Source organism: Rhinichthys klamathensis, unplaced genomic scaffold (assembly GCF_029890125.1).
Source record: "Rhinichthys klamathensis goyatoka isolate OS25496 unplaced genomic scaffold, OSU_Roscu_1.1 h1tg000021l_1, whole genome shotgun sequence".
NCBI classification, from domain to species: domain Eukaryota; kingdom Metazoa; phylum Chordata; class Actinopteri; order Cypriniformes; family Leuciscidae; genus Rhinichthys; species Rhinichthys klamathensis.
Window position 1 is genome coordinate 2,121,114 of NW_026606572.1, and position 25,196 is coordinate 2,146,309.

General features: G+C 39.2%; 3 protein-coding genes across 3 annotated transcripts in view; all 3 read right to left on the reverse strand.

The window, feature by feature from the left end:
* Nucleotides 1–264: 264 nt before the first annotated feature.
* trim45 (tripartite motif containing 45) lies at nt 265–8,116 on the reverse strand. The gene is made up of 6 exons (XM_056241591.1): nt 7,509–8,116; nt 5,093–5,844; nt 2,251–2,380; nt 894–1,008; nt 652–778; nt 265–574 (listed from the first exon to the last, which is right to left on the reverse strand). The coding sequence occupies exons 1-6, from the start codon at nt 7,979–7,981 to the stop codon at nt 423–425; spliced, it is 1,749 nt and encodes a 582-aa protein (XP_056097566.1). The 5' UTR covers nt 7,982–8,116; the 3' UTR covers nt 265–422.
* A 2,555-nt stretch (nt 8,117–10,671) lies between these two features.
* Nucleotides 10,672–12,988, reverse strand: vtcn1 (V-set domain containing T cell activation inhibitor 1). Its single transcript, XM_056242262.1, has 5 exons — nt 12,792–12,988; nt 12,635–12,699; nt 12,161–12,520; nt 11,166–11,423; nt 10,672–10,912 (listed from the first exon to the last, which is right to left on the reverse strand). The coding sequence occupies exons 1-5, from the start codon at nt 12,821–12,823 to the stop codon at nt 10,785–10,787; spliced, it is 843 nt and encodes a 280-aa protein (XP_056098237.1). The 5' UTR covers nt 12,824–12,988; the 3' UTR covers nt 10,672–10,784.
* A 6,181-nt stretch (nt 12,989–19,169) lies between these two features.
* parp4 (poly (ADP-ribose) polymerase family, member 4) overlaps nt 19,170–25,196 on the reverse strand; it is a 30,420-nt gene continuing 24,393 nt past the window's right edge. The window contains exons 21-35 of the mRNA XM_056242024.1: nt 24,876–25,083; nt 24,634–24,704; nt 24,140–24,327; nt 23,956–24,055; nt 23,673–23,843; nt 23,122–23,202; nt 22,960–23,040; nt 22,771–22,866; nt 21,924–22,067; nt 21,693–21,838; nt 20,989–21,455; nt 20,776–20,885; nt 20,580–20,682; nt 19,595–19,727; nt 19,170–19,517 (exon numbers count right to left, since the gene is read on the reverse strand). Of these exons, the coding sequence (XP_056097999.1) occupies nt 19,316–19,517; nt 19,595–19,727; nt 20,580–20,682; nt 20,776–20,885; nt 20,989–21,455; nt 21,693–21,838; nt 21,924–22,067; nt 22,771–22,866; nt 22,960–23,040; nt 23,122–23,202; nt 23,673–23,843; nt 23,956–24,055; nt 24,140–24,327; nt 24,634–24,704; nt 24,876–25,083 (2,301 nt within the window). The 3' untranslated portion in view covers nt 19,170–19,315. The remainder of the gene's footprint in view (nt 19,518–19,594; nt 19,728–20,579; nt 20,683–20,775; nt 20,886–20,988; nt 21,456–21,692; nt 21,839–21,923; nt 22,068–22,770; nt 22,867–22,959; nt 23,041–23,121; nt 23,203–23,672; nt 23,844–23,955; nt 24,056–24,139; nt 24,328–24,633; nt 24,705–24,875; nt 25,084–25,196) is intronic.

The window sequence follows — 25,196 nt, forward strand, 5'->3', positions numbered from 1 at the left end:
CTTGAGGCCACGAGATACTATCTTGAGGCCACGAGATACTATCTTGAGGCCACGAGATACTATCTTGAGGCCACGAGTTACTATCTTGAGGCCACGAGATACTATCTTGAGGCCACGAGATACTATCTTGAGGCCACGAGATAGTATCTTGAGTCCACGAGTTACTATCTTGAGGCCACGAGATAGTTATAATAAATTTTTTGGACAAAGTGGGACTAGGGGGGCTCCGTACACAATAAATATTGGCACTGCTGAAAAAAATAATCAACACCCTAAAAAGTTTAATCTTTCAAAATAATGAGAATTACACTGTATGAATAAAGGCAACACGAAAGGCACAATGTGAATTTGTGCTTTATATGTTGACTGGTTAATGGTTTATGGTACAAATTTGATCAGACAGAGTATATTTGCTGGTTGTCTCAGAGCTCCACAGTCCGGAGATGTCCACGAGGAGAAACGCTGCCTAGGTTATGTAGAATACACTCTGAAGCCTCCACTACGCTTCCACAACATGACCAGTGGGGCTTACCGGGGTGTCCTTTATGACCATGTCCACAACCCTGAAACCCTCCTAAGTGCACACACACACATTCCCTTTAATGTGATTAAATACATATTATATTAAAACCATTTTTTGTGCTACAGTACCTGGCATGGTCCCTGTGCAGCCACAGCGTGCCTCTTTAGCGCCCCCACTAGAGCAGAAGGAGCAGCAATGGAATACGCCACAGTGACGTCTGAACTTCCTCTTCACATTTAGCACGAAAGGTGATCCCTGGAAAACACAGATTGTTGGAATGTCAGTCCCAGCATCACTGATATTCCTTCAAACTGGCCAATAATGTTGTTGTTATTATTAGACACGTGTTTTGGTTTAACTGCACAATTACCTGGACGTGCTGTGCTTTCACACAGACCCACACAGAGTAAAGACCTGCTTCAGCAGGGGTGTAGGACACACCATAGGAGCCATCACTGTTATCCACCACACACACCTCCACAGAGCTGTAATGCCACAGAGGGGAAAAGAGGAGTCACAGTCTGAGGTGAGAAAAAATGATGAGGACATTGAAGATCTTAATGGAGAACTTTTATTGCAGTGTAGCAGTGACATTCTGTCAGAATGAACCCCAAACATCCTAAATTCAAGTCCCGTTACAGTTTACCACCCCTAATGTAAATGAAGTTGCTCCTTTTGTACGAAGTTAGACACCCTATTGTCAAAGATGGTTCTTAGGGTCCCTCACTTGCTCCCATTCTACAATTGAATGGATTCTACATTTGCTCAGGATTTCATCCACTCAAATCGTAATGAAACTGATGACTTTGTTCTACTTCTATATGGTAATTAAAGGAGAACTCCGGCGCAAAATGAACCTTAGGTCTAATAAAGTCATTGGTACCATGCTTCGTTTTGCATGTAGGGACCCTCATTATGTTACTGTGTTCGTGTGGGGCTATTTTTGAGCCTTGTTAGTGGTATAAACTAGCGATTTCTTTTTACTTATTATATGCCCCCATTACTAGCGTTATACGCTAAACAGTTTTTAGAGATAAAACTCTTTACATTCGATTATCATGAAAACAAATCTCAGAGAACGATTGACTAGGTACCAATGTTTTATTAGACCAAAGGTTCATTTTGCGCCGGAGTTCTCCTTTAAACCATTTTGGGAAATGAGCACGTTCAACCGAACCACCTATCTTGGAGTGGAATCTGGGTCCAGGCAGTCTGTCATTTCTTACACTAAATAATGCAACGATTTGATCTCAGATGCTGATAATGTGCAGTATTCTAACTGAAATTTCTTATTTTATCCTTTATTTGCCTGCAAGCTTTGTTATTGTGAATTTTAAAACACATTCAGTTTATTATTACTATTACAGAAATCTCATTCTTGTTTCATTTATTTCAAGTTCATTACTTAGTTTAAGGTAATCCTGTGTAATCCAAACGTATGAAAATATAATATGCAATTAAAATACTTTAATTCAGGCCTAAATATCAAGTCATAAAAACTGAAATATTATAAAGTAATAAAAAGCATTCAGGCATTCATGAACAAGCAAATTCTCAGGAAAAATGCTAAACATTTTTTTTTTTCATTTGATAAAATGGCATGTGCATTGATGGTTATAAGAGTAGAATCTGTAAGCATTGGCAAATATGCTTCAGCCGTTAAGACTTAAGTGACTCTACTGTTATTTTTAAAAATGTGGTGGTCTTAATTTTCCCTGTGTGCTCACCAGTCCTTCCTGTCCTTGTGCACCATGCTGACCATCACAGGGTCTCCACCTCGGCCCATCTGCTCTCCAGAGGAGTCCCTGCAAACCAGAGTGAACTCGTCCCGCTGGCCTTCACGACCTCGCTCCACACCTAGGAGTTATTCACACACAAGGACAGACACATGTGAGTGGACACAGGCTATGCAGCGGAAGGAGTGACGTACATCTGAGTGAAACAAATAGTCGAAAAGAAAAACTGGCTGTTAATTGGATGAAGGCAGATCTGAATGCGAGCTTGCATTGGATTGCGTGAAAGGGCCGGGATTTAAGCCATAAATGATAGGATAAGTCTGTCATTCCATCGGAAGATCAATTATGATTTTTTGATTAAGAATTACAAGGTAAAAAACAACAACCATGAACTGTATAAAAAAAAAAGAGAGATTAATTTAGAAAATATATTGGGTACATTTTCATTCCATTCCAACTTTAGGGAAGACATAACTCTAAAACTTTTAGAAAACAACTGAATTAGATTTATAATGGGTTTTTTTTTCTCTGCGTGTCGCTGTGTGAATGAACGGCGCGGTTTCGAGCTTTTCACCGTTTCATTTGAGAAAAAAAACTACTGTCAAATACACACTGTCTGAAACTGAAACTAAAACTGAAAGATCTTCGCAACAAACCGTCAAAATAAAAGTTTGGTTTAACTTCAAGAAATTATGACAGAAATATAGGCTCTAACTGCATACTTAAGTGTACTTCTTAAAGTAATAATAATAATATAATTATTTCTAAGGAATATCATAAAACCCAAGACATTTATTCATCCATGTTTTAAATGTATACAGTTCTGTTGTGCAGAATCTTATTTGACAAAAATAATGCAATGTTTGTTATAAATTCATTGTTATATTTTCATTTGATTAAAAGCTTCATGTAATTGTTGAGGTTGATTAGTATTAAATCATAGTAAAAATAAATAAACTGAATTTAGGGAAAAATAAAATGGATTTAATGGGGCCCTAAATTAAAAGGTAGCTACCCTTTAATTGTGAAAAAACACATATTCTTTCTCAAGTTCTAACAAATATGTGGAAAGCATTTCATTAATGGTAAATGAATATTGTGATAAATATCAATATCAAAATACAGGCAAGCAGCAGTATATTGTCCTCCTGAGGTGAACCTGCATGTGGCATGCTGGGACAGAGCTGGAAAAGTGACCCTTTTACACTCCAAGAGCACCAGACCAGTACATAAAAAGGTTGAGTTGTTGTCATAGTAGCCAGGAATGTTGTCTGCTATTTATCCCAGTGTCATGCCCTAGGCCTTTTGTTGTGTGCACTTGTGTATGTATCTGTGTGTGGAACAAATGTGGATCTAAAGTCTCTCTTTCAGACTTCAGATCTTGTCGCACAGAAAACTTCAAATATACAATTTCATCTGAACTAGTTTCTGAGGAATGTGCACTGAACCGTCATGTGTTTGACAAAGAGCTTAAGATTCCACAGTAAAGTCACGAAACCAAACTCTACTACAGCATGTTACTACAGTTTCATGAGTAACCGCGTCATTCATGATTCAAAACGGACTAATGACCCAATTCAGGTGGAGAGGAGCTCATAAAAGTACAGTTTTATATTAGTTTTCACTTTAAAAGAAGCAGTTAACGAAAATATTAAAATTCTGTCATCTATTTACTCACCCTCATTTCATTTCAAACCTTTATGACATTCTTCTGTGGAACATACATTTTTGAAAAATATTTCAATGAATAATAATAATAATATAATGAAAGATAAAAGGAAATGGCACTCTCAAGCTCCAAAATCCCCCCCCCCCATAATTTAGTCTTTTAAAGCCAAATGATAGCTTGTGTGAGAAAAATACCAAAATTTGAATCATTATTCAATGAAAATCTTGACATCTTCCCTAGATCTCCTTAGCCATGTCTGATTTGTGAATGACTTTTCAATTACTTTTCAACAAATGATTCAATTTATGATTTTTTCATAAATCAGACTTACCCGTTCAACCTACCTACTGACTATATTCTAGTTGCAGAAGTTAAATTTTATTTTCAACCAGTTCATCACACTTTCATATGGTTTTAATGTACTTTAATGGTGCTTGTGTGTCATTTCTGAAGCTTGAAAGTATCAGTTCTCATACCTTGTATGGAATTCCAATTGCATGGAAAGAGCGATCAGAACAGTGCAAAATTTCTCTGGTGCTTCTTTGATTAAAGAAAGTCCTAAAAGTTTGGAATAACATCAACAACTGATAATTTCCAGGTGGAAATTTCATTAACAGGTGAACTATTCCTTTAAGGCTGAGGTCTTCCTCTATGTCAGCGGTTTTAAATCTCCTACACCACATCCTAACCATGCGATATGATTCCAGCGACAAGCACTTTGTCTCTCCACACCAGGGCTGCGTTTAAGGCCACTTTTTTATGCCCTTCCCCCACTAACTTCTCTCTGTCTCGTTCACTCAGACGTATGTCATTGCTTACGTTGCACAAATGCCCACTACTGGCGGAACCCTGGCAATGTGTTTAAATGGAAAGCCCTAAGCCCTTGACCACTTGGAATCTACTATAGAGCCTGCCGTGCGAATTACTGTTGAGACGTCACAATAGACGTGTTGCATTGTGGCCAAAGGATCTGCCTAAACTAAGCATACATACGAGTAAAATCGAAGGTTCGAGGGTCTGTCCAAATAAACTTCCCTCGTCCACCTGACGAAGCTGAACGCATTTCAAAATGGTGGTGGGGATTCCCCTGAGAGGAAGTGCTTAGGGAAGTTTGCGAGCGTATGTCTAAAAGTGGAGTTAAACGCAGCCCAGACCTACTCTCACCTTCTCCCTGGATAGTGCACTTGCTGGGATCCAAAGTCTTAGCATGTACAACTCCAACCACAGGAAATCCCTCAATCTCCCCAGCACTCTCCTGAGGAAGAAAACAGATGCTGCTGGCATTATCGTGGGCGATCGTCGTTGGGTGTGGGTCGTATCCTGACTCTACAAGGTTCATCAATCTCCTCATAGTAACTCCTTTGGCACTGAGGATTTCGGCGTCTGAACCGCACATGAGCAGGCGTTCTGCAAAGTCCACTCCACCACGGACGTCAGACAAGGCTTGCTGCAGTTGAGCCTTCTGCAGATGGAGTTGGTTCCTTCGCTGCATTTTCAAGTCCTCCAGTGACCGCAGCAGCGAACAGCAATGTGCCTCCACAGCGTTGGCATAACTCCGAGCAAACGCCCGAATCTCACCCGCCAACGTGTCAGTCCTTGCCCGCAAAGCCTCTTGGGATGTGTCCACGCATCTCATTGAATCCTCCAGACGAGCAAGACGAGGCCTCAAGCTCCTGACGACCAAACCCCTGATGCGATCTCCATGGCGACTGATGACCTCATGGGCAGAGCTGCAGTGGTGGTCACGGTGAAAGGTGGCCGCACACTCCAGGCACACAGTGAGGTCACATGGCTCGCAGAAGAGCCGTAACTCCTGACCAGGATGCAGCGAGCACAGGACGGGTCTAGTGAGACGACCCTGGGATTTCAACTCCTGTAGGCTTTGGATAGAGTGAGAGGAGGTCCTCTTCTGTCTCCTGCAGGGAAGATACACATTACAGGACTTAGTTTGCATTCAAGTCATGATGGAAAGATTGTATTTATGAGTTGAATGCTCATGAACGCCACCACAAATTTGTAATTTCGAGGGAAAATCCCTGGAATTTCTTTAAGCCCAGAGTTTTGGTGCATTTCAGAGAGAAAACATGGTGGAATCAAAGAATCAGGCAAAAATGAAATGATTGATTTTTTTTTTCTCCTCATTTACAATAAACCTAGCTAAGTTGCATAAATGTACAATAGTGTACAAAATACAGTAGTATTGAACAGTTATGATAGAATATATATACCATGATTAATCAATTTATTCATGGTTACAATTTGTGGTTGCTGAATAAATGCACTTACTCTGTGCTACAATACAAAGTCTTTTTTAGTTGTTTTAATAGAAACATTAACAAAATATATAATTATTGTTAATAATTAATATTAGGAATTTCAGTTTGATTTAGTTTATTTCAAAAAACAAAGAAAAACACATGATGTGCATTCTTCTAGGGCTGGACCCGAATATTCGAATATTCGTTCAGTGGGTTGGTATCGATTTAAAAATTTGACATTCGAATAAAAAGTTCTTGCTTTATTTTTTTTAAGAAAACGTGCATCGTCATCTTGATCCGACCATATTCATTTGAAAGCACCTGGCATTATAATTATGACTTACCAATTTGTGTAAACAAACTTCACAAGAGAACTTGAACGCACCATTTTGCAATGGGTGTTTAAATGATGAAGCAGAGAATGCATTAGGGGGGTGTTCAGTTCACACAGGACACATCTTTGGGACAGCCATTTTTGACCATTCAAGGTGTAATGTTACATCTGAATAACCATAGGTCTTGACCTTTGACCCTTACCCAAAAGTCTAATCTGGTCATCCTCTTTAAATTTTCTGAAATCACATACTCTATGAATAGGCAATTCTTCTGAATATGTACATATAGTATTTATGTAGTTTAAATGTAATCTGGATTCATTATTATGTGACTAGTGTCTGTTACTCCTATCCCGTTGCCTCATGGGATATTAAAATGTTCATCAGATGCACACTCTAGAATTTATATCTCGCAATGCTGGCTTATTTCTGTGGCGGAAACATGCTTCCATAGAATTCAGACATAGCCTCCGACTCGTATCACGAACTGGTTTTCACCTAACGTTAGCCTACTGTAGAGAAGTAAGTTAGGCATATTCGTGTCGGCAGCTATTGTGTATTTTATTTATAAAAACATGTTCATAGCTGAAGTGGTGAAGCACAACCTCTGTAATATTTATTAATATACAGTAGACCGACATATCACGCTGTCAAAATACACCACTTAAAAAAAAAGTATTTAAAAAATAATGATTGTAGGCCTACTCAATATTATATTTAGAAAGCTTTATATATTTTATATTTTGAGAAACATTGAAGTGTTTTTTTGTTCATACAATGGAAGTCAATGATAACCAAAATTGTTTGGCTCTCAATATTTTGAAGAAACAAAGTAATACAGGTTGGAACGACCTGAGGGTGAGTGTAAATGAAGACTATTTTAATTTTTTAATTTAATCTCCATTTGAGTTCAAAGAATAAAGTCATTATGAAACGACATGAGGGTGAATTTATATTTCTTCTCAGTCCGTGTCGTGATAAACTAACCTGTGGGCCTGACTGCAGAAGTCGCATAGGTTGACACAGCACACCTCACAGCGCTTCCCCGCGTTACTGTCGCTGCACAAGTCGCACAAAACGCTGCTGTCCACTAGCAGTGTCTCCGTGAAAACCTCGTCCAGCGCGAGATGATCAGTGGTCAGCCCATCCACACCCGATGGCGGCAGATTCACCTCTGAATCGCACTCAGGACACAGGATCGTGGAGCCAGAGTTGTGCCCGTGCGTGTCATCTTCAGGCGAGCGTCGTTCCCCGTTCACGCGACGCACAGAAAACGGCTCGAGCTGGCGAACGCAGTCCGCACAGAAAGTGTGCAAGCAAGGCAGGATTTTAGGGTCTCGATACATCCGATTACAAACACCACAGACCGCTCTGGACTTCTTTCCCGAGTCCCCATTGCTTTCACTCAAGACTGTTTCTCGCTTTTCTTCTTGAACTAATCGCTCTTTGCAAAGTGACATCGTAGTTGTTATTTTTATGAGGGTTTTATTATAATTCGCGCTTATTCAAAAACAAATTATGACGCGACAGCAGTAGCCTGGTTTGGTAGTATTTACAAAAAAAATGCAACTCAGACCAAACTTTCTGAGAGTTAACTTTTTTTCGCTCATGTTATTTGAGAACGTGCCTCGCCATCCAATCATGTTATGCGTTCACATTTGGGGGCGTGGCCTGAAATCTGACCTATTCTAGCCAGTCCCCATCTTCTGGCTAGACAGATCAAACCACACCACTCACAGGTCAAGATTTGCAGTTCATGCTTTATGTCCTGCTGAAATGTAATTAATTCCTTTACAAAATACCTTTAATTAATCCATTTGCAAAAGTTCCTTTAAATATTGGCTTTTTTATAATAAACCATGGAGACTATATTTGTAATAGCCTAATAACAATGTACAATGTAATAGAAGTGTTTTTGGATGTAGGTTTGACAATGTCATTGTATTGGTTATAGTCAGCAATTAAATAGCAAAGGTCAGCCACACCGCCATGGTCTCCTGAACTGCCGCCTTCACTGTGGCCGCCCGAAGGGTCGTCTCCGCCCTGGCCGCATGCACAGCCTGCTCTGCCCCGGTAGCCTGCACAACCTGGTCCGCCCACGCTCCACGCATGGCCCAGGCCCGCCATGGCAATGTCCTGGTCCCGTTCCCCTGTACGGGCCTGGCCCTCCATCCCTCCCCCGGGACCGCCTCCGCTTCACCACCCTCCTGAACTATTGTGGTCTTGATGGGCGTCGGGAGCCACCCATAGGGGAGGGGCTGTCACGGTGTGGGTTTTGTGTCTTGTTCCTTGTTCTTGTCTGTCATGTGATTCCCTGTTTGTCATCTGGTCCTGCCATGTGTCTTGTCATTTGTTAATTGTCTGATCATTGTTCACAGGTGTTCCTTGTCTTGTAATTAGTCAGTGTATTTAAGCCCTCTTGTTTGCCTTGTGTCTTTGTCGTGCATTGAATGTTTCTTGTCCAGGTTGCCCGTCGTTGTTTCAGTTTCTGTTTCATGCCTTGCCATGCCTTTGTTTTGTGTTTTGATTTAGTTATATAATTAAAGTTTGCATTTGGGTCCTTACAGCTTGCCTCCAGCCATTCATTACAGTGACCTTTTTGTAAATTGTACCTTTTTATCATGAATTAATTTATAGGCATGTTTATTGTGGTAATATGAAATAATAAAAGAGATAGTGATACAATGTCTCAAATAAGAAAAAATAAGTGTAATGAAAATCCTTTATTGGTAATACAAACATTTTTCCAAGAACAGTTTAAGGTAATATGTGAACAAAGGTATAATAAATATCACATGTTTGCAGATTAGCTGACATTTTGTCAATAACAATGTTTCATATGAAATAATTCATTGGATATATCATGTGAAACATGAATTTGGATTTAGATTATATACACTCACCGGCCACTTTATTAGGTACACCTGTCCAACTGCTCGTTAACACTTAATTTCTAAGCAGCCAATCACATGGCGGCAACTCAGTGCATTTAGGCATGTAGACATGGTCAAGACAATCTCCTGCAGTTCAAACCGAGCATCAGTATGGGGAAGAAAGTTGATTTGAGTGACTTTGAACGTGGCATGATTGTTGGTGCCAGAAGGGCTGGTCTGAGTATTTCAGAAACTGCTAATCTACTGGGATTTTCACGCACAACCATCTCTAGGGTTTACAGAGAATGGTCCGAAAAAGAAAAAACATCCAGTGAGCGGCAGTTCTGTGGGCGGAAATGCCTTGTTGATGCCAGAGGTCAGAGGAGAATGGCCAGACTGGTTCGAGCTGATAGAAGTGCAACAGTGACTGAAATAACCACTCGTTACAACCGAGGTATGCAGCAAAGCATTTGTGAAGCCACAACACGCACAACCTTGAGGCGGATGGGCTACAACAGCAGAAGACTCCACCGGGTACCACTCATCTCCACTACAAATAGGAAAAAGAGGCAACAATTTGCAAGAGCTCACCAAAATTGAACAGTTGAAGACTAGAAAAATGTTGCCTGGTCTGATGAGTCTCGATTTCTGTTGAGACATTCAGATGTTAGAGTCAGAATTTGGCGTAAACAGAATAAGAACATGGCACCATCATGCCTTGTTACCACTGTGCAGGCTGGTGGTGGTGGTGTAATGGTGTGGGGGATGTTTTCCTGGCACACTTTAGGCCCCTTAGTGCCAATTGGGCATCGTTTAAATGCCACGGCCTACCTGAGCATTGTTTCTGACCATGTCCATCCCTTTATGGCCACCATGTACCCATCCTCTGATGGCTACTTCCACCATGTCACAAAGCTCTAATCATTTCAAATTGGTTTCTTGAACATGACAATGAGTTCACTGTACTAAAATGGCCTCCACAGTCACCAGATCTCAACCCAATAGAGCATCTTTGGGATGTGGTGGAACGGGAGATTCGCATCATGGATGTGCAGCCGACAAATCTGCGGCAACTGTGTGATGCCATCATGTCAATATGGACCAAACTCCCTGAGGAATGCTTCCAGCACCTTGTTGAATCTATGCCACGAAGAATTGAGGCAGTTCTGAAGGCAAAGGGGGGTCCAACCCGTTACTAGCATGGGGTACCTAATAAAGTGGCCGGTGAGTGTATGTCCATTGCAGGTTTCAACAAAATCTCATGTACAATTTTTTTTTTTTTAAATACAGTTTGTCTTTTTATTGGGAATTGTCATTATGGTTCAGGATGTATGGTTAATAGATTGCATTTTTGTATGTACTGTCAGCAACCAACCTGAGAAAACATCAGTCAACCACTGGAGATACTTGTCTGGGTTACAGAGAGAATAAGGATGACTGTGAACAGAAGTTGTAAGGATGACACTTTTGTAGATGCAGCACTGAAAATGAAGTGTGTCTTGTCTGTCACACTGTTTGCTGAAGAAGAAGAATCATAAAGAAATAGCAATGTTGACTTTAAAAAAGAAACTCTCATCAACATGATCAACATGATCAACATGCTGCACGTGTCATGCTATTTAATGAGTGACATACATTTTGTTTGTCCATTCTGTCCAGAAAGTTGTTTTAACAAATTTGATTTGATATGCAATGCTCTGTGTAAATATGGGTGAGCCCTTCTTAACAACTAGTCTTTACATTTTTGTTTCGTCAATATCTACGGTTTTACCTGTTACAGTTGCCTCTGAGATAGCTTTCACAAGAGCGTTCTCAATAAAACAGGTGTAGATGTCATCCACTTTTACTTGTGTTTCGAGGACACTAGTAACTCGCATGATTCCAGCGTTGTTGTTGGTGAAATTGGTGCTGCTGTTTAAAAGCTGCCCACTCTGACTCATCCAGCTAACCTCTGGTTTGGGAAACCATCTATGAGCCTCAGCAAATAGAGTGCCATTTCCCCATCGAGTAAATGTGGGAGCTGTGAAAGCTGCAAAGAAACAGATATGAGCAGATCAGATATATATCTATAATGAAATAAATATCATTTGATGTACAGTGTAAAGATTATTGAAGTATGCTTTACAAGAAAATACTATAAGCCTTTCTACTTCAAAATTTCATTTTTTATTCAATGTTACTTTGTGATTAATTGTGAAATTTACTAGCAATTTCCAGTGCATTCAAAGATAGTCAGATTGATTCAGTCATTTTAAATAATAATTTTGTTAATCTCTGAGCACACAACAGTTTAGTTCCTATGAATCAGTTTAGAACAAATCATTTAAGTGGATCGCGATTCTGAAGTCTGCATACGATGGAAACTGTACTATCCCATGAGACCACCGGAGAGGATTTATGAATGACAGTGAAGCGACGTAACTGACATAAGGTCATATGATAATGACACCATGGCTGATGTAGTAGCCTACGCCCCGATTACATTACTACACTTGTATAGAACATACTTTTGAGCGGTCGTGAAGTAATTACTTGTTCAAAATAAGTACCTACTCAAGAAAGTATACGATTTCGGATGCAGCCAGAAACTAGTTTGGATTTCAGTGAATCAGGGTTTTTAAACAAATCATATGAGAGAATGATTCAGTGACTCGCTCATAAAGAGACTCACTTGTTGTCACCCTTGTGGATCTATAAAGCAGAAATAAGATATGTGGGTTTAAACATTCATTTACTTTGAAATAAATGAATAAAGAATGCATTTACCAGCCACTCTAAGGTTAACACTGGTAGTCCCTGAGACTTTTGGTGCATTGACAGTGACGCGATACACACCCTCATCCTCCATCTTCACATTTCTCAGCAGAAGGGAGGCGTTGCCAGTTGATATAGCATCTGAGAACAGTTGGGCCCTGTTTTTGAACTGTTTGTTCTGCCCCTGGAGCTGGGCTGCTTTGTTTTTGTATTCATAGACCACACCACTCACAGCATCTTTTAGCCAAGTAATTGACACATCACTCAATTGCTCATTGCCACTGTTGCTAAGAAACCTGCAATCCAGGACCACATCCTCCTCAAGATTCCCCACAGTAGAGGGACTGCTGCTCTCAACGGTACCCTGGGACACTTCAAAATCAAACATACACACAGACGTTTAGTTTATACATCAAAAGCCAAACGCACTACTAAAAGTTGTACAAACTATGCAAACTGTTAGAGTTAAATGAATATTTTTCTAACCTGAAAATGCAATAGCCAAAATGAAAATGATGAGTCCAGAAATGACTACTATCAGAACAATCATACTGCAAAAGACATACATTTGATGAAAAACATTCAGTATTGACTAATTAATCTTCAACCTGAAATTGTTTGAAAAAGTTGCCCATTCTTCTACCTTGCAAAGATTATTTGTCCAATTGAAGCCATTCTGGTAATCTGTTCCTACTTTCAAGCAGTATCTTTGATGAATCGATGTTCCACTCTGTTCACCATCTCTGTCGATGGCAGAATAAATCAACAGGCTAAGATGGACGAGCACTTCCTAATCCCCAGACTAGTTTCAAACTGTACTTCCACTGAAAGAGATCAGCACCTCCTCCCTCTGTCAATATTACCTCTGAGAGGAGTGTCCTGACACACTTGATAACACACAGCTTGACAAGAGGAGTGTGATCATGACACGAAATACAAAGAGTTGCAAATGGTCAGAAGTCAGACTGGCTAAACCAGGGGTGTCCAAACTCAGTCCAGGGCCACTGTCCTGCAGAGTTTAGCTTGCCTCAACACACCTGCCTGGATGTTTCATCCTTTAGCTTCCTTGAGCCACCTTATAGACAATGTTGTTTCAAGTAATGACTCAGATTATAAGAGTCAAAGTCACACAATTGCAAGAGCACATAGAACAAGAGCCAGGAATGCGATTTAAACTTAGCGAGACAGAAAGCAATAGGGCCCAGAAACCCCACTGACGGCCCTTAGGTCTGTGCACATTCAGTTCTGTTTCATTGAGCTCCGTCTTGCTGTCTGCAAGAATGTGTCGTTTGAGATCAGAAACACAGTTAAAGGGACAAAATCCATTAGATTACTTCAGGTCCTTTAACTTGTGTTTAGTAACCATTAATTGTGTAAGTCAAATCTTCTGTTCTTTCAGTGTTCACTTGTTCACTTTTTTCTATCCCTGCACTTAAAGTAGCCTATCAATTACACTAATCTTTAAATAGCCATGAACCGTAGTTGCAGTATATTAGCTTACAATAATCCGATTTTTACAGTTTACTTACTGCATGTTTCCGCTACAGAATGAACAATAAAACCGGGTAATTGTGACTTTTTATCTCACAATCCTGATGTTTTTTGAATTTCAAAATTCGGGGAAAAGAGTTATAAACTTGCAATCGAAAGAAAAAAAGTCTGAATTTTGAGATATAAATTCGCAATTGCGACAAAAAAACCCCTCAGAAAACTCGCTTTTTTATGAAATCTTATACCAACTGGGAAACTGTAATGCTGGCACAGAGCTGGGTGAAACCAGTATCACTTCTAGAGTACCAACAGTTATTTAGTTTGTTGTTATGTAACTCATAGGACTAAACAATATGTTGCTTCAGTAAAACATATTTGGAGAGATTTTACTAGACCTAAACATTTTCAGAAAACGTAACCCATTTAAATGACAGTGAAGTGATTGAATTGAGTTGGTTGGACATTTGTATTTTACAGATACTTTACAGATACTCAGTCGTGTTGTCACAACACAAGGATTTTGTTTTCATTAAAAATAAACCTTTAATTAAAACTAAGTTGGTTGTGTACTGTCCATAATTGAACTTTTGTTGAGTGTAAAACGCATGTGGAAAAAACATATTTTGCAATTGTGGTATTGGAACCCAGACATCAGGTGACGCTTTACTGTCTTACTTCACTTTTCACAAAAATGTACAGAGAAGCCTGAAACTAGTGGCTGGCTCTCATATGTGACTGGTATTATAAAGAGTTCAGGTTATTATGATGAAGTCAATCCTGATGTGAAGGTATAACAAATATTACTTCAAAATGAAAGGGAGATTGTGTATACTGTATAGTGAAGCCAGTGATGTTCTGTTTTTTTTTTTTTTTTTTTTTTTACTATTGTGTAACATCACATTGAAATTTGTGAAAGGATGTATAAAGGACCATGAAATTATTTATATAAAATAGCACGAGATCCAGATTTTACACAAAATACTAGTGACTTATTTTTTTATTTGGGCAACAAAAAGTTCACGGAGTTGCATAATCAACATATCATGAGCTAGATGAAATCCCTCAAACCCTCATATTGAAACCTTAACACACTGCATTTTTTAAAAATAGCCCACATTCTCACATTGAAATGCCACTTTCAATCTTCCAAAGGGGAACATATATTGATTTTGTGGTAAAAGCAGACTGTTCAAAAATGTCATGAGAAAGTAATGTAGTAGGCTAATGCAGACTTGACTTATACAGGTGCCCGTAAGGACTCCATCAAGACTTGAGGAGAGAGGAAAATTTGTCTTGAGCCTCTGTGTCGGAGCTTCAGCTGATCAATATGCCGCATTTTATCTCTGACATTCCAGACAAACTGCGTGTGATGCTGTCAGAGGCTGCGAATATATTTCTAGTTATTGTTATGATTTACATTTTTCAGTACATCTTTAATTCTCAATTTTCATGCTCCTGCACAGAAGAGTTTCATGGTATTGTGGTCATTTACATTGTGCTCGTTCCTATAATATTGTTTATTATTTTAAAACTAATTAAACAACCCAGAACAAAGGTTTGTGGGGCCGTTTGCTGCGGTTTTTGGACTCAAATCTTCCAGCTTTTTGGGATCGGTCTGTTCTGGGGGGGGGGGGTTCATCCTTTTAGACGGAGACTTGTATCTCTGTATGGTAACCAAACCTAATGACACAGAGCGTGAACTTCCATGCAAGAAGAATCTCACTCTTGAAGAATTGAGCATTATTACAATCCACAAAAACATGTCACAGGTAAGTACTCTAATTAGAACAATTCAATTATATTTAGTCACCTTGTATTTAAAAATTTAGGAGTTAGATTTCTTCTAAATGTGGGTGTAATTTAATTGATTTGTTATACTGTAAGAAAGAAAAACAGAAAAGGTAGGCTACTGGCAATTTCCTGCCAGGACATTATCCATTATAAGTTTACAGACATTTCTTTTAATATTTAAACACAACACAATGCAATGCATAATTCAAAAAACGGGTATAACCTGTGAAAATACTGAACATTCGATTTCAACATTGGTTAAAATCATCCTTCATTGATTTAGTTGTTCATTGTGGTTTTATTGTTCTTTCTTGTGCAGTTGTGTGGTTACTTCAGCATAGCTGTTGGTTTCATGGGATGGTGGCTGATATCAAACACCAAGGTTGGGATCTGTTGTGACAGATGTTCTTGTCAGTGTTTCAAGGACTGCTGCGAAAGAAAAACGTACTACGAGAGGCGGTATGAGGAGCTCCTGTCTGTGGAAACAGATAAATACTTGGATGAAAAATTGCACGAAATTGGCAAAAAGAGAGCAGAAGGGATATGTTCAAAGCACATTCTTCATATCGAAAAGAGCGAGTTTAGCAAAAATAGAACCACACAAATGTCTGAAGATGCTAGGAACGCTTGGTGTGAAATATCTCGCCCAGATTTTTATACATCAGACCTTTCTGATAATCAAAAGCCAACCCTTTCTATTAAAGAATCCTATATCTTGGATATTTTCGGTTTCTGTCCGACCAGAAGTGAGAGGTGACAGTGACTAAAGGCAAGGGCGCGGATGCCGAATAATTGCTAGTAAATACAAATGGCTGTACAAAGGAATTCCTAGATTATGATTGCAAAGATTGATTGTATATTCTGTTCTGTATTGCCAAAAAAAGTACATCAGGATTTCTGGTATGGAGCACCAGGGTGTGTGAATGCTTACACAGAATATGAGACATTCTATGACTGTGTGTGCAGCTCCATGAGACACTGCTCAACAACAGTAGCTATGTGTATATCTCGTTTTCTGTGCATCATTAAAAATAATCAAGTTAAATTATTAGTTTCTAACTTTCTATTACATTCATACCTCAAATCCAAACCCAAGTGCAGTGCTAATTTTGACACAACTTTTGTACATTTTTGTCTTTTGACTATAATGCACTTTAGTCATATTTTATTATTACTCCTGGAGAAAACATCTATTAACCTGTTAATATGAATGATATTAAGGTTTGAAAATGCAATTCACAGAGATTTAACTGCTGAGCCTGTGACATATATCATGCGTCTTTATTTATCTTAAAATGAAATAAAACCACTTCTCATAAAGAAAGAATGGTCTTCTTTTTAATTAATGATGCATTCCTTATAACAACTTGCATACAACATTCTTCATCCAGACATAGACAGTTGTGCTCAAAAGTTTACACACTTTGCAGAATCTGCAAGAATTTTAATCATTTTAACTAAGAGGGATCGTAAAAATGCATGTTATTTTTGAGTTAGTATTGTCCTGAATAAGATATTTTACAAAAGATGTTTACATATAGTCCACAAGATTTTGTTGTTGTTGCTGAATTCATAAAAATGACCCAGTTCAAAAGTTTACATATTGATTCTTAATCCTGTGTGTCATTACTGATCCACGACTGTTTTTTGTTTTGTTTTGAGATGGTTGTTATTGAGTCCCTTGTTTGTCCTGAGCAGTTAAACTGCCCAATGTTCTTCAGAAAAATCTTTCAGGTCCTGCAAATTCTTCAGTTTTCCATCATCTTTTGCATATTTGAACCCTTTCCAGCAGTGACTGTATTTTGAGATCCATCTTTTGTTACTCTCAGGACAACTGATTAAAAAAGGTCCCTCTTATTTTGTTAAAATCATTTGCAGATTCTGCAAATTTTGAGCAAAATGGTATATTTGTATAAGTTAAATATAGATTCACGAGTTCACACTTGCATCAATTAAACAGAGTAAAGATTATGCGTATTTGGCGTGCTGTCCGGGGGGAGGGCTCCGAGCTCGGAATTTTTACTCGAACCCAGAGTACTCCCCCCGTTGTTGTAAGAGTATTAGGACTAGAAGTGAGGAGATGGGGTAGTGGAGGGATGCTGTTAAACTGTCAACGAACGGAGGTAAGTTTGCTGTATATATACACCGCTTAACTCGTTGATTGGGTTGATTAACAAAGTGTGCTCCACTCGTGTCTAATTAGGTTTGATTATCTGAATGTGCTCCACATGTGTTAGGTTTAATTATCTGAATGTGCTCCTCCCGAACTTTGTTAATAAAACATCATTTAATCCTTATTAAAGCTATTAAAGTTATTCAGTCAAGAGCATTGAGTGATTTTCTTTTTCTTTAGTTTTTTTGATTAACATTAATGACAGACAGCAGCAGCAAGTTTATTAGACTGCTGTCACTTTAAGGCCGAATGCACGGATCCAATACACATCCTCCCAACTACGTTCCCTCAACTGTGATTACGTGAATATTGGCCAAAGCTGACAGTTTGACAAATTCATTGCATGTATTTGTCTGGTCAAGCGTGAAAAGACACGAAAGAGAGCTCAATTGAGTTGTGCGCTGACGTCTGATATAGGCGGCTTTCTGTGCGCGCACTAAGAAAACGGACTGAATTGAGCTCTTTCGCATGGTCACGCTTTTTCAGATTTATCCACGTCTGCTCTTCTCTTTCTCCCAGACATTTACATTTTTGAAAGTTTTATGAGACATGCAGCAAGTGCATACCAACTTATGCCCCGCTGGGGGGACATATATATATATATATATATATATATAAAACATCAAACCAAATGTAATTTATCTTAAAGATAGCATAACCACACTTTTCAAGCAAATAATTTCAAATGAACAGTGCACCATGTTTGACATAGTGTGTAATTATGTAATGAACTTTGTTCTGATAGGAGCAAATTTACTTCATACATCCACTAAAAATCACTTTGAGACCAGCATTTATTGGCAAATGACACTTGGTTTTACATGTTCTATCCAATGCAAAAAAATTCAGACATTTTAAGTGTGACACAATTGTCCAAATATATTGTTGAGACCACTTTAAAGCTATAACAGTACATTTGTTTTTCAATATTAAAGGGATAGTTCACCCAAAAATCAGCGAATTTAAACAGAAGCTCAACCATGCTTGACATGCAAGAATCAACCTTATTGATTCTTGTGGAAGTTCAAACATGCGGGCGTATCACGAGAGAATGAACTTCACTGATTTTTGGGAGCCAAGCAAGCATGCTTGAGCTTCTATGGCCAAATCTGAATGTAAATAGCGAACGTGTCTCTTCAGAAGACATATTAGCCGCTCAATTCATATGGATTTATTTTACAATCTTTTTATGAACATTTAGACTTGGAGGGAATGGAGGGACAGAAATCTCTCAGATTTCATGAAAATTTTTGATGGTCCCTTTTGAACATTCTACTGACTGTAAGTAACTTTGCAACTACATGTCAACTAACTCTCATTAGAGTATTAGTAGACTGTCTGCTTAATATCTGCTAACTCTTTATTGTGATGCTCCTCCAACAGACATTCTACTGACTATAAGTAACTTTGCAACTACATGTCAACTTATTCTATCCCTAACCCTACCAGTCTACTAATACTCTACTAACACTCAAGTGAGAGTTAGTAGAGATGTAGGTGCAACGTTACTTATAGTCAACTGAATGTGTTAAAGGGACCATCCAAATAAAGTGAAACCAAATTTTCTTCATTAGTGTCCTGAAGATGAACGAAAGTTTTGTAGATCTGGAACGACTTGAGTGTGAGTAAATGACAGAATTTTCATTTTTGGGTGAACTAACCCTTTAAACAAAGAGCAACTGTAAATGAAGGGGGAAGTGTGTGTCCAGTTCCTACATGACTGATACACACGCACGTCTCTCCAGAACAGGTTTGAGAGGGGAATATGGGTGTGGAGAATCACAGCCCAGCAGCTGACGTGTAGATGATTCCCAATCCCGGCCGATCTCCAGCCTGCTGCACACACACGGATACTGTCTGTCTGTCCGACAGGCCCAGTCCACGGCCCTCTTCACTGCCTCCCAGTGCATCGGTCTGAATGGAGAAGAGCACAAAGTTATGGATCAAATACACAAGAGTGAATCACTATGAGTGAGGACGTGTGCTCGTACCTGGGCTCCTGAGACTCTTTCAGCCGGAGGAGAGACTCCAGCAACTGTCCCACTGCCAGCTTCTTCACCCGGATCAGCTGCAGCACCAGCAGAGTCGCCACCAGTCTCAGAATTTCAGCATGAGCCTTCACACCTGACAGACAAAACATGTGACTGATTAACTGATTCTGACTGTGTCTGAAAAAAGAAGATTAGATTATATCACTTAAGAGATATTAGATTAAAAAAATAAACAGATAAATAAATATATTTCAATTCAAAAATTACATTTAATAAAACACAAATATATTTGTCAAATGTGCCGTCCACTGTGAAATATCATTAGTCCAAAATCCAGCACCACAAAGCATTAAATATCTTCTGATTGGCTGTATGTCAAGTCACATGACATATTCCTGTTGAGTGTAGACAGACAGATGAACTGTGGTGTCGTAAGGCTTGTTCGACTTGAACCGGCGCTGCACAGGCTGATCGGTGAGTGACATCAAAGTACCACAAGAGCGATTAGAGAGCAGTCGGTCTGTGCAGCGCCGGTTCAAGTTGAACAAGCCTAGAATCCTGTCACGTCATGCTGGATTAAGACACTGTAGCATTAGGTGGGACTTTGTTGATTTAGTAAGATGGTTGGTTTATGCTACTTCCTGGAGTAAGAGAACACAGGTGTTCTAATTATTCCGTCTGGAACACTTTTGAGGATGAAATAATCTCTATTTGCCATGGAATAATGCAAGGTTAACGACATCAAATCTTTGAAAGATTTTCAGAGCTTTATCTGAGACTGCTGCGCCATTATTGAATTGAGATTTTTTACATGCTAGTGTGGTGTATTCCAGATAACCTGCCTTTAAACAGTATCCGAACAATACAAACTGTGATTGGTCACTTTACACATCAGCCAGACAGCTCTTCTTGTCTAAGTGGGTGGTTCTTTACCAGAATAAGCTGCAAAATGGACCAGAAACAGGCATGTAAACAATCTTCTTACCAAAGGAACGGATGCCTTTCTCCTGAAGGAAGACATTGGCAAAAAAGTCTACGTCCAGGTTGAGGAAGCTGCTCAGTCTCTCAGTGCACTCCCAGTATCCATCCTATATCCAAACACAATGCATAAATTCATATTCCCTTGACTTACACATTTACATACTGTATATAATCTAGTGCATTAAATCACGTGTTAACACCTCATGTTGAAGCTCAAACAGCTCCTTCCAGGCAACGGTGTCAGGCTTGCTGATTTTTTTTCCCAGACGACATGATTTCTTCCGTATTTGAATAGGAAAGCCAGTACTGTCTTTGGTTTCAGCATAAAAAGAAATGAGACATACATTTGACATGTTTTTAATCCATCTGAACATTGATCAAATAGGGAAACTCATCAATGTGATTCAACTTACCAGGTGCAGAAAACGCAGAGCGTTTTTGTTGTTGCCGAGATATTGCTCCAAAGCTAAAGGCTGAGAAAGCAGAACACTCCAATTCTAGAGGCTCAGTTGTCTCTCGCAGAATGGCAGGAGCGCCCCCGTATGCAATGGCATTTGGCACACCAATGGCAAGCTTACAGGTTTTAGGTTGACCAAAGGAAACAGAGGCAGCAGGAAGAGGGGGAGCCAGCAAGCCCCTGTCACTCATGGAAAAAGATACAGACTTCTGGGCGGAAGCAGGAGGAGGAGGTCTGAGAGTTCTGCAGAGAGACATGGGCTTCGACATACGGAGAGAAGAGTCCAAAATGGAATCCATAAAAGAAGGCACTGAGGTGTCAAGATTTGTAGCAGGAGGAAGACTGCCACTCATGGAGAAAGGGACGCGCATCATGGCACCAGGAGGAGGACGGCTGTGAGTCATGGAGAGAGATTCCATTGACCTATAGGATGGAGGGGGGTCTTGAAGGAGTTTAGGATGAGAAGCACGCATTGGGGCACCAAACATGATGCCAGGGGAAGGGGAAAAGTTTAGAGCACATGCCTCGATATTAGGAGAGGGATGCATGTCAAAAAAAGATTTTTCCAATGTTGAGGCTTCAATATGATCAGTGCTACTCCTACAAATTAATGGCGTATTTAAATAAGGTTGAAATGAGACATGAGAAAGAGAGTCAGACAACGACTCATGGACAGGGGGAGCTGCAAGCGCTGCTTCTAGAACACAACACATTTGTTCATAGCCATCCCCCTCATCAGATTCAGTACAATCCAATTCCAGAAGACTAGATTTGAAGTTGCTACTGGACCATTCCTCTGATTTCAACTGGAAAAATAAAAAAATGCACTGTTCTAAATACTGAATGAGTACATTATGTGACAAGAGCTGAAATAGACTGTTTTGTTGTTACCCATATGTCATCTTCCTCGGCACCAATACTATGCTGAGCCATGAGCTTCTCTTCAGTCCAGCCCATATATGGCAAAATATCCACATCCTCTTCTGATATGAGTTTAGGAATATCTGTCAATCCAGTGTCAGAATCATTCTGGTCCTACAAAGAGCAAATGAGGACATACAAGTCAATTATTTCATAGACTTCTTATCAACAAGACTGACGTATCAGATAATATTGGATATATTTTCATTATCAGTATCTGCTATAAATGGACATTTAGTGTTGCAAGTCAGAAAATGCAATTCTCAATGTGTAGAGATGTTTATTTTTTATTAATTATTTATGAACTATTAGTAAAGGCAGGTACAAGGAGAAGCTGCCTAAAACACATACAAGAACCATGATTTGAATAACTAAAAGATTTGACATTAAAAGCATAAATGCTTGAGAAATTTGTATTATTTAAAATTGTTTATGCATTAAGAAAAGGTAGAAGATGTTTGCTTAGGTATTATATGTTATTTATGTAAATTATTTTAGTCACCCTTCTTACTCTGTAATGGTTTGCTATAACTTCACAAATAGGTGTTTCCTTTAAGCTAGAAAGAAAGATGGGGCAACATAGTTTTGTTGTTGTGTTTCTCTTGATTTTGGAAGAAATTTTCAGTAAATAATTGAAACTTGAACGAAGACCCAATTTTTTTTGCCAAAAATGACAATACACGTTTATTGCCACACATTTAAAATATGTATTTTTTTAGTTTAAATATTTATTAGATGTAAGTTTTAAAGTGCATTTTTAATAAATATTATGAAAAAAAAATCATTAATTGAGATGATACGTTTAGAATAATCATACCCTCTCTTCGATGGCGACAAAGCTTGTGAACTGGGACAAGATGGAGAACTCTTTACTGAGCTCAATGATGTAGGACTTCAGCTCTGCTTTCTTCCCCTGATAGAGAGATACAAGACAACAAGTCAAGTTCTTCTGTTAGCAAATTTGCCAGTTCTATTAAAAACAGCAACAATCAGCAAAATATTGCACCTCATGTTCTGCTTCACTGTTGCCTAGAATGCCATCTTCATAGTCTCTGATGATCGCTCTTGCTGTTAACTTGTGAAGGAACTACACACACACACACTCAAATGCCTGATAAAAAATTGATGATGTTTCAGATTATATTTAGTATTTAAGATGTTCACTCACAGTTCCTTTCGTCTTTTGTAGTTCTGTGGTGGAAACCATTGTTTTGATCTCATTCCCACTCAAATCTCCAAACAGTGTGGCCTAAAAGAGTAAATATTACACCATTCAAATGAAATTTACAGCAGCAATTAACATAACTATATGAAGAACAATATTTAATTACTTTCATTTATAGTATGCAACAATATTACTATACTCTGAATAAGTGTCAATATTTACCTACATACTGTATATTTTAAAATATTTTAACATAAAAAATGCCATACAAAATCTTCATGAACATGATAATGCAAACAAACAGTTGATTCAGAGCTTTGAATGTATTTTATGAAACAGTTGGAAATAATTCATGGAAATAAATCAAACTCTAACTCTAATAGTAAAAAATACTAAAATTATAGCTAGATCCATAATGTTTCTTAATTTTACAGTTTTAGCAAAATCTTTGCGGATATATTGTGAATATTACAATATATTACTCAGTCCTAACTACAATAAGTAACAACCATCTGCAACACAATCGGATCAGCTGGTAAATAGCGCAGGTCTACCTGAGTGCAGTGCGGCACAAAGCCGTATATGAGAGTGTGACAGTCACTGAAGAGGCCGTGAAGCTGTGAGGGGGCTTGAACAGGAGGAGGCGCTGTGGGATTAAACTGCTGCCACTTCACTGCCACTGATCTGCAGCCTGGAGACTCCATACGCTGAACCTGAGCGCGCACCTGAAATTACCAGCATATCTAGTAAACTCAAGCCTCAGAGCGGCCCATGTTGAACAGATAATGTTCCCTTTTTCTTAATAAAAACAACAATACAATTAACAGCGTGATTCACCTTCTCTGCCCAAGTGTGTTTCATCTTTGTGTCAAAAAATTCACATGTTCCTCCACCTGCTTGAGCCAAAGCTCTGAGCATATGACGATTAGCTGTCAAGCTAGACAAACACAAACAGAAACTGTAGGTTCAGGAATGAATTGAAGTGTTAAAGAGATTTGTGTTGAACTCTTCAAAGGCAGACCTGAGTCCACAGGTGAAGAGGCGCGTGTGGCAGGAGTTTTCTCGGACCAGCTGTAGGGTCAGAGGCTGGTTCTGAACATGTCCATCAGAGAGTAGCAGGATGTTCCTCACGCCCCGGCAGGGAGACAGCAGGCTCAGGCTCTGGAGAGGCCGCCACAGCTCAGTGCCGCCACCAGCGCCACTACAGGACTGAAGAGACCACACATGCAATGACAACTTTAGTGATTAACCAAGGGCTCAAGGTCTAACTGGTTAGTGTGGTACAGTTACACCCTGCTGGATGATTCTGTAACTACAACATTATGGTGGCAAAACATCTCGCTCTAATTGGAACTGAGTGTCCATGAGCAACAACTGAAAAGCTGAAATGAAGGGAAGATGATGCATAATGTCTCCTGATGGAAGAAGTCAAAAACACAGAAGAATATCTCAATATGCCCTCTTTCAAAGCACAGAAGAAACACTCATCTTTAACCATTTTTTAACATTACTCACCATAATAAATTTTCTGGCTGGTTCAGAGGCTTCATCTAAAGGCACTGGAGCAGGAAAAGCTTCCTTGTAATCTTAAAAACACACACATTTTAAGATTAACACTATGTGAATGAAGGACCAGCATATAATATTCTTCACCCATAATACTTCACTGTGAATTACAAGAATAATAGGGAAATAAAAGTTTCTATATTACAAGATGATCACTAGAACAACAGCAGAATGTTTCAGTGAGCACTAACCAGTGCTGAAAGAGATGATGTTGATCTTCAGTGAGCGGTCCAGAGATTTGAGGACTTGAAGGGCAATCCTGCGGGCGTTCAGCATGGCGTCTCCCCGCATGGACTTGGAGGAGTCCAGTAGAATCACCACATCGCTCACACTGGACGGATCTCCAGAGCTGGAAACCCCGCTTGACTTAAAGTCTGGATAAAACACCAGCATGCAGGCCTGCAGGGATCAGACTCAGAGAGTGTCAGAGAACGACCTTTCTGTGTGTATTTTAGATCAGGCCATGTGAAAGGCCTTTTTGTCTGCAATTTGAATCAGATGTGACTGATTAT

What these genes read in the sequence shown, in the direction of transcription:
- trim45 (XM_056241591.1), bottom strand. Translation starts at nt 7,981, where the DNA reads ATGTCACTTTGCAAAGAGCGATTAGTTCAAGAAGAAAAGCGAGAAACA. An exon ending in TTCTGCAGTCAGGCCCACAG is followed by an intron (nt 5,845 to 7,508) that starts GTTAGTTTATCA and finishes TCTTCCCTGCAG; the next exon opens with GAGACAGAAGAGGACCTCCT. An exon ending in CACAAGGACAGGAAGGACTG is followed by an intron (nt 1,009 to 2,250) that starts GTGAGCACACAG and finishes GTGGCATTACAG; the next exon opens with CTCTGTGGAGGTGTGTGTGG.
- vtcn1 (XM_056242262.1), bottom strand. Translation starts at nt 12,823, where the DNA reads ATGGCTTCAATTGGACAAATAATCTTTGCAAG. An exon ending in GGACAAATAATCTTTGCAAG is followed by an intron (nt 12,700 to 12,791) that starts GTAGAAGAATGG and finishes TGTCTTTTGCAG; the next exon opens with TATGATTGTTCTGATAGTAG. An exon ending in CTCAGAGGCAACTGTAACAG is followed by an intron (nt 10,913 to 11,165) that starts GTAAAACCGTAG and finishes CTTCTTCTTCAG; the next exon opens with CAAACAGTGTGACAGACAAG.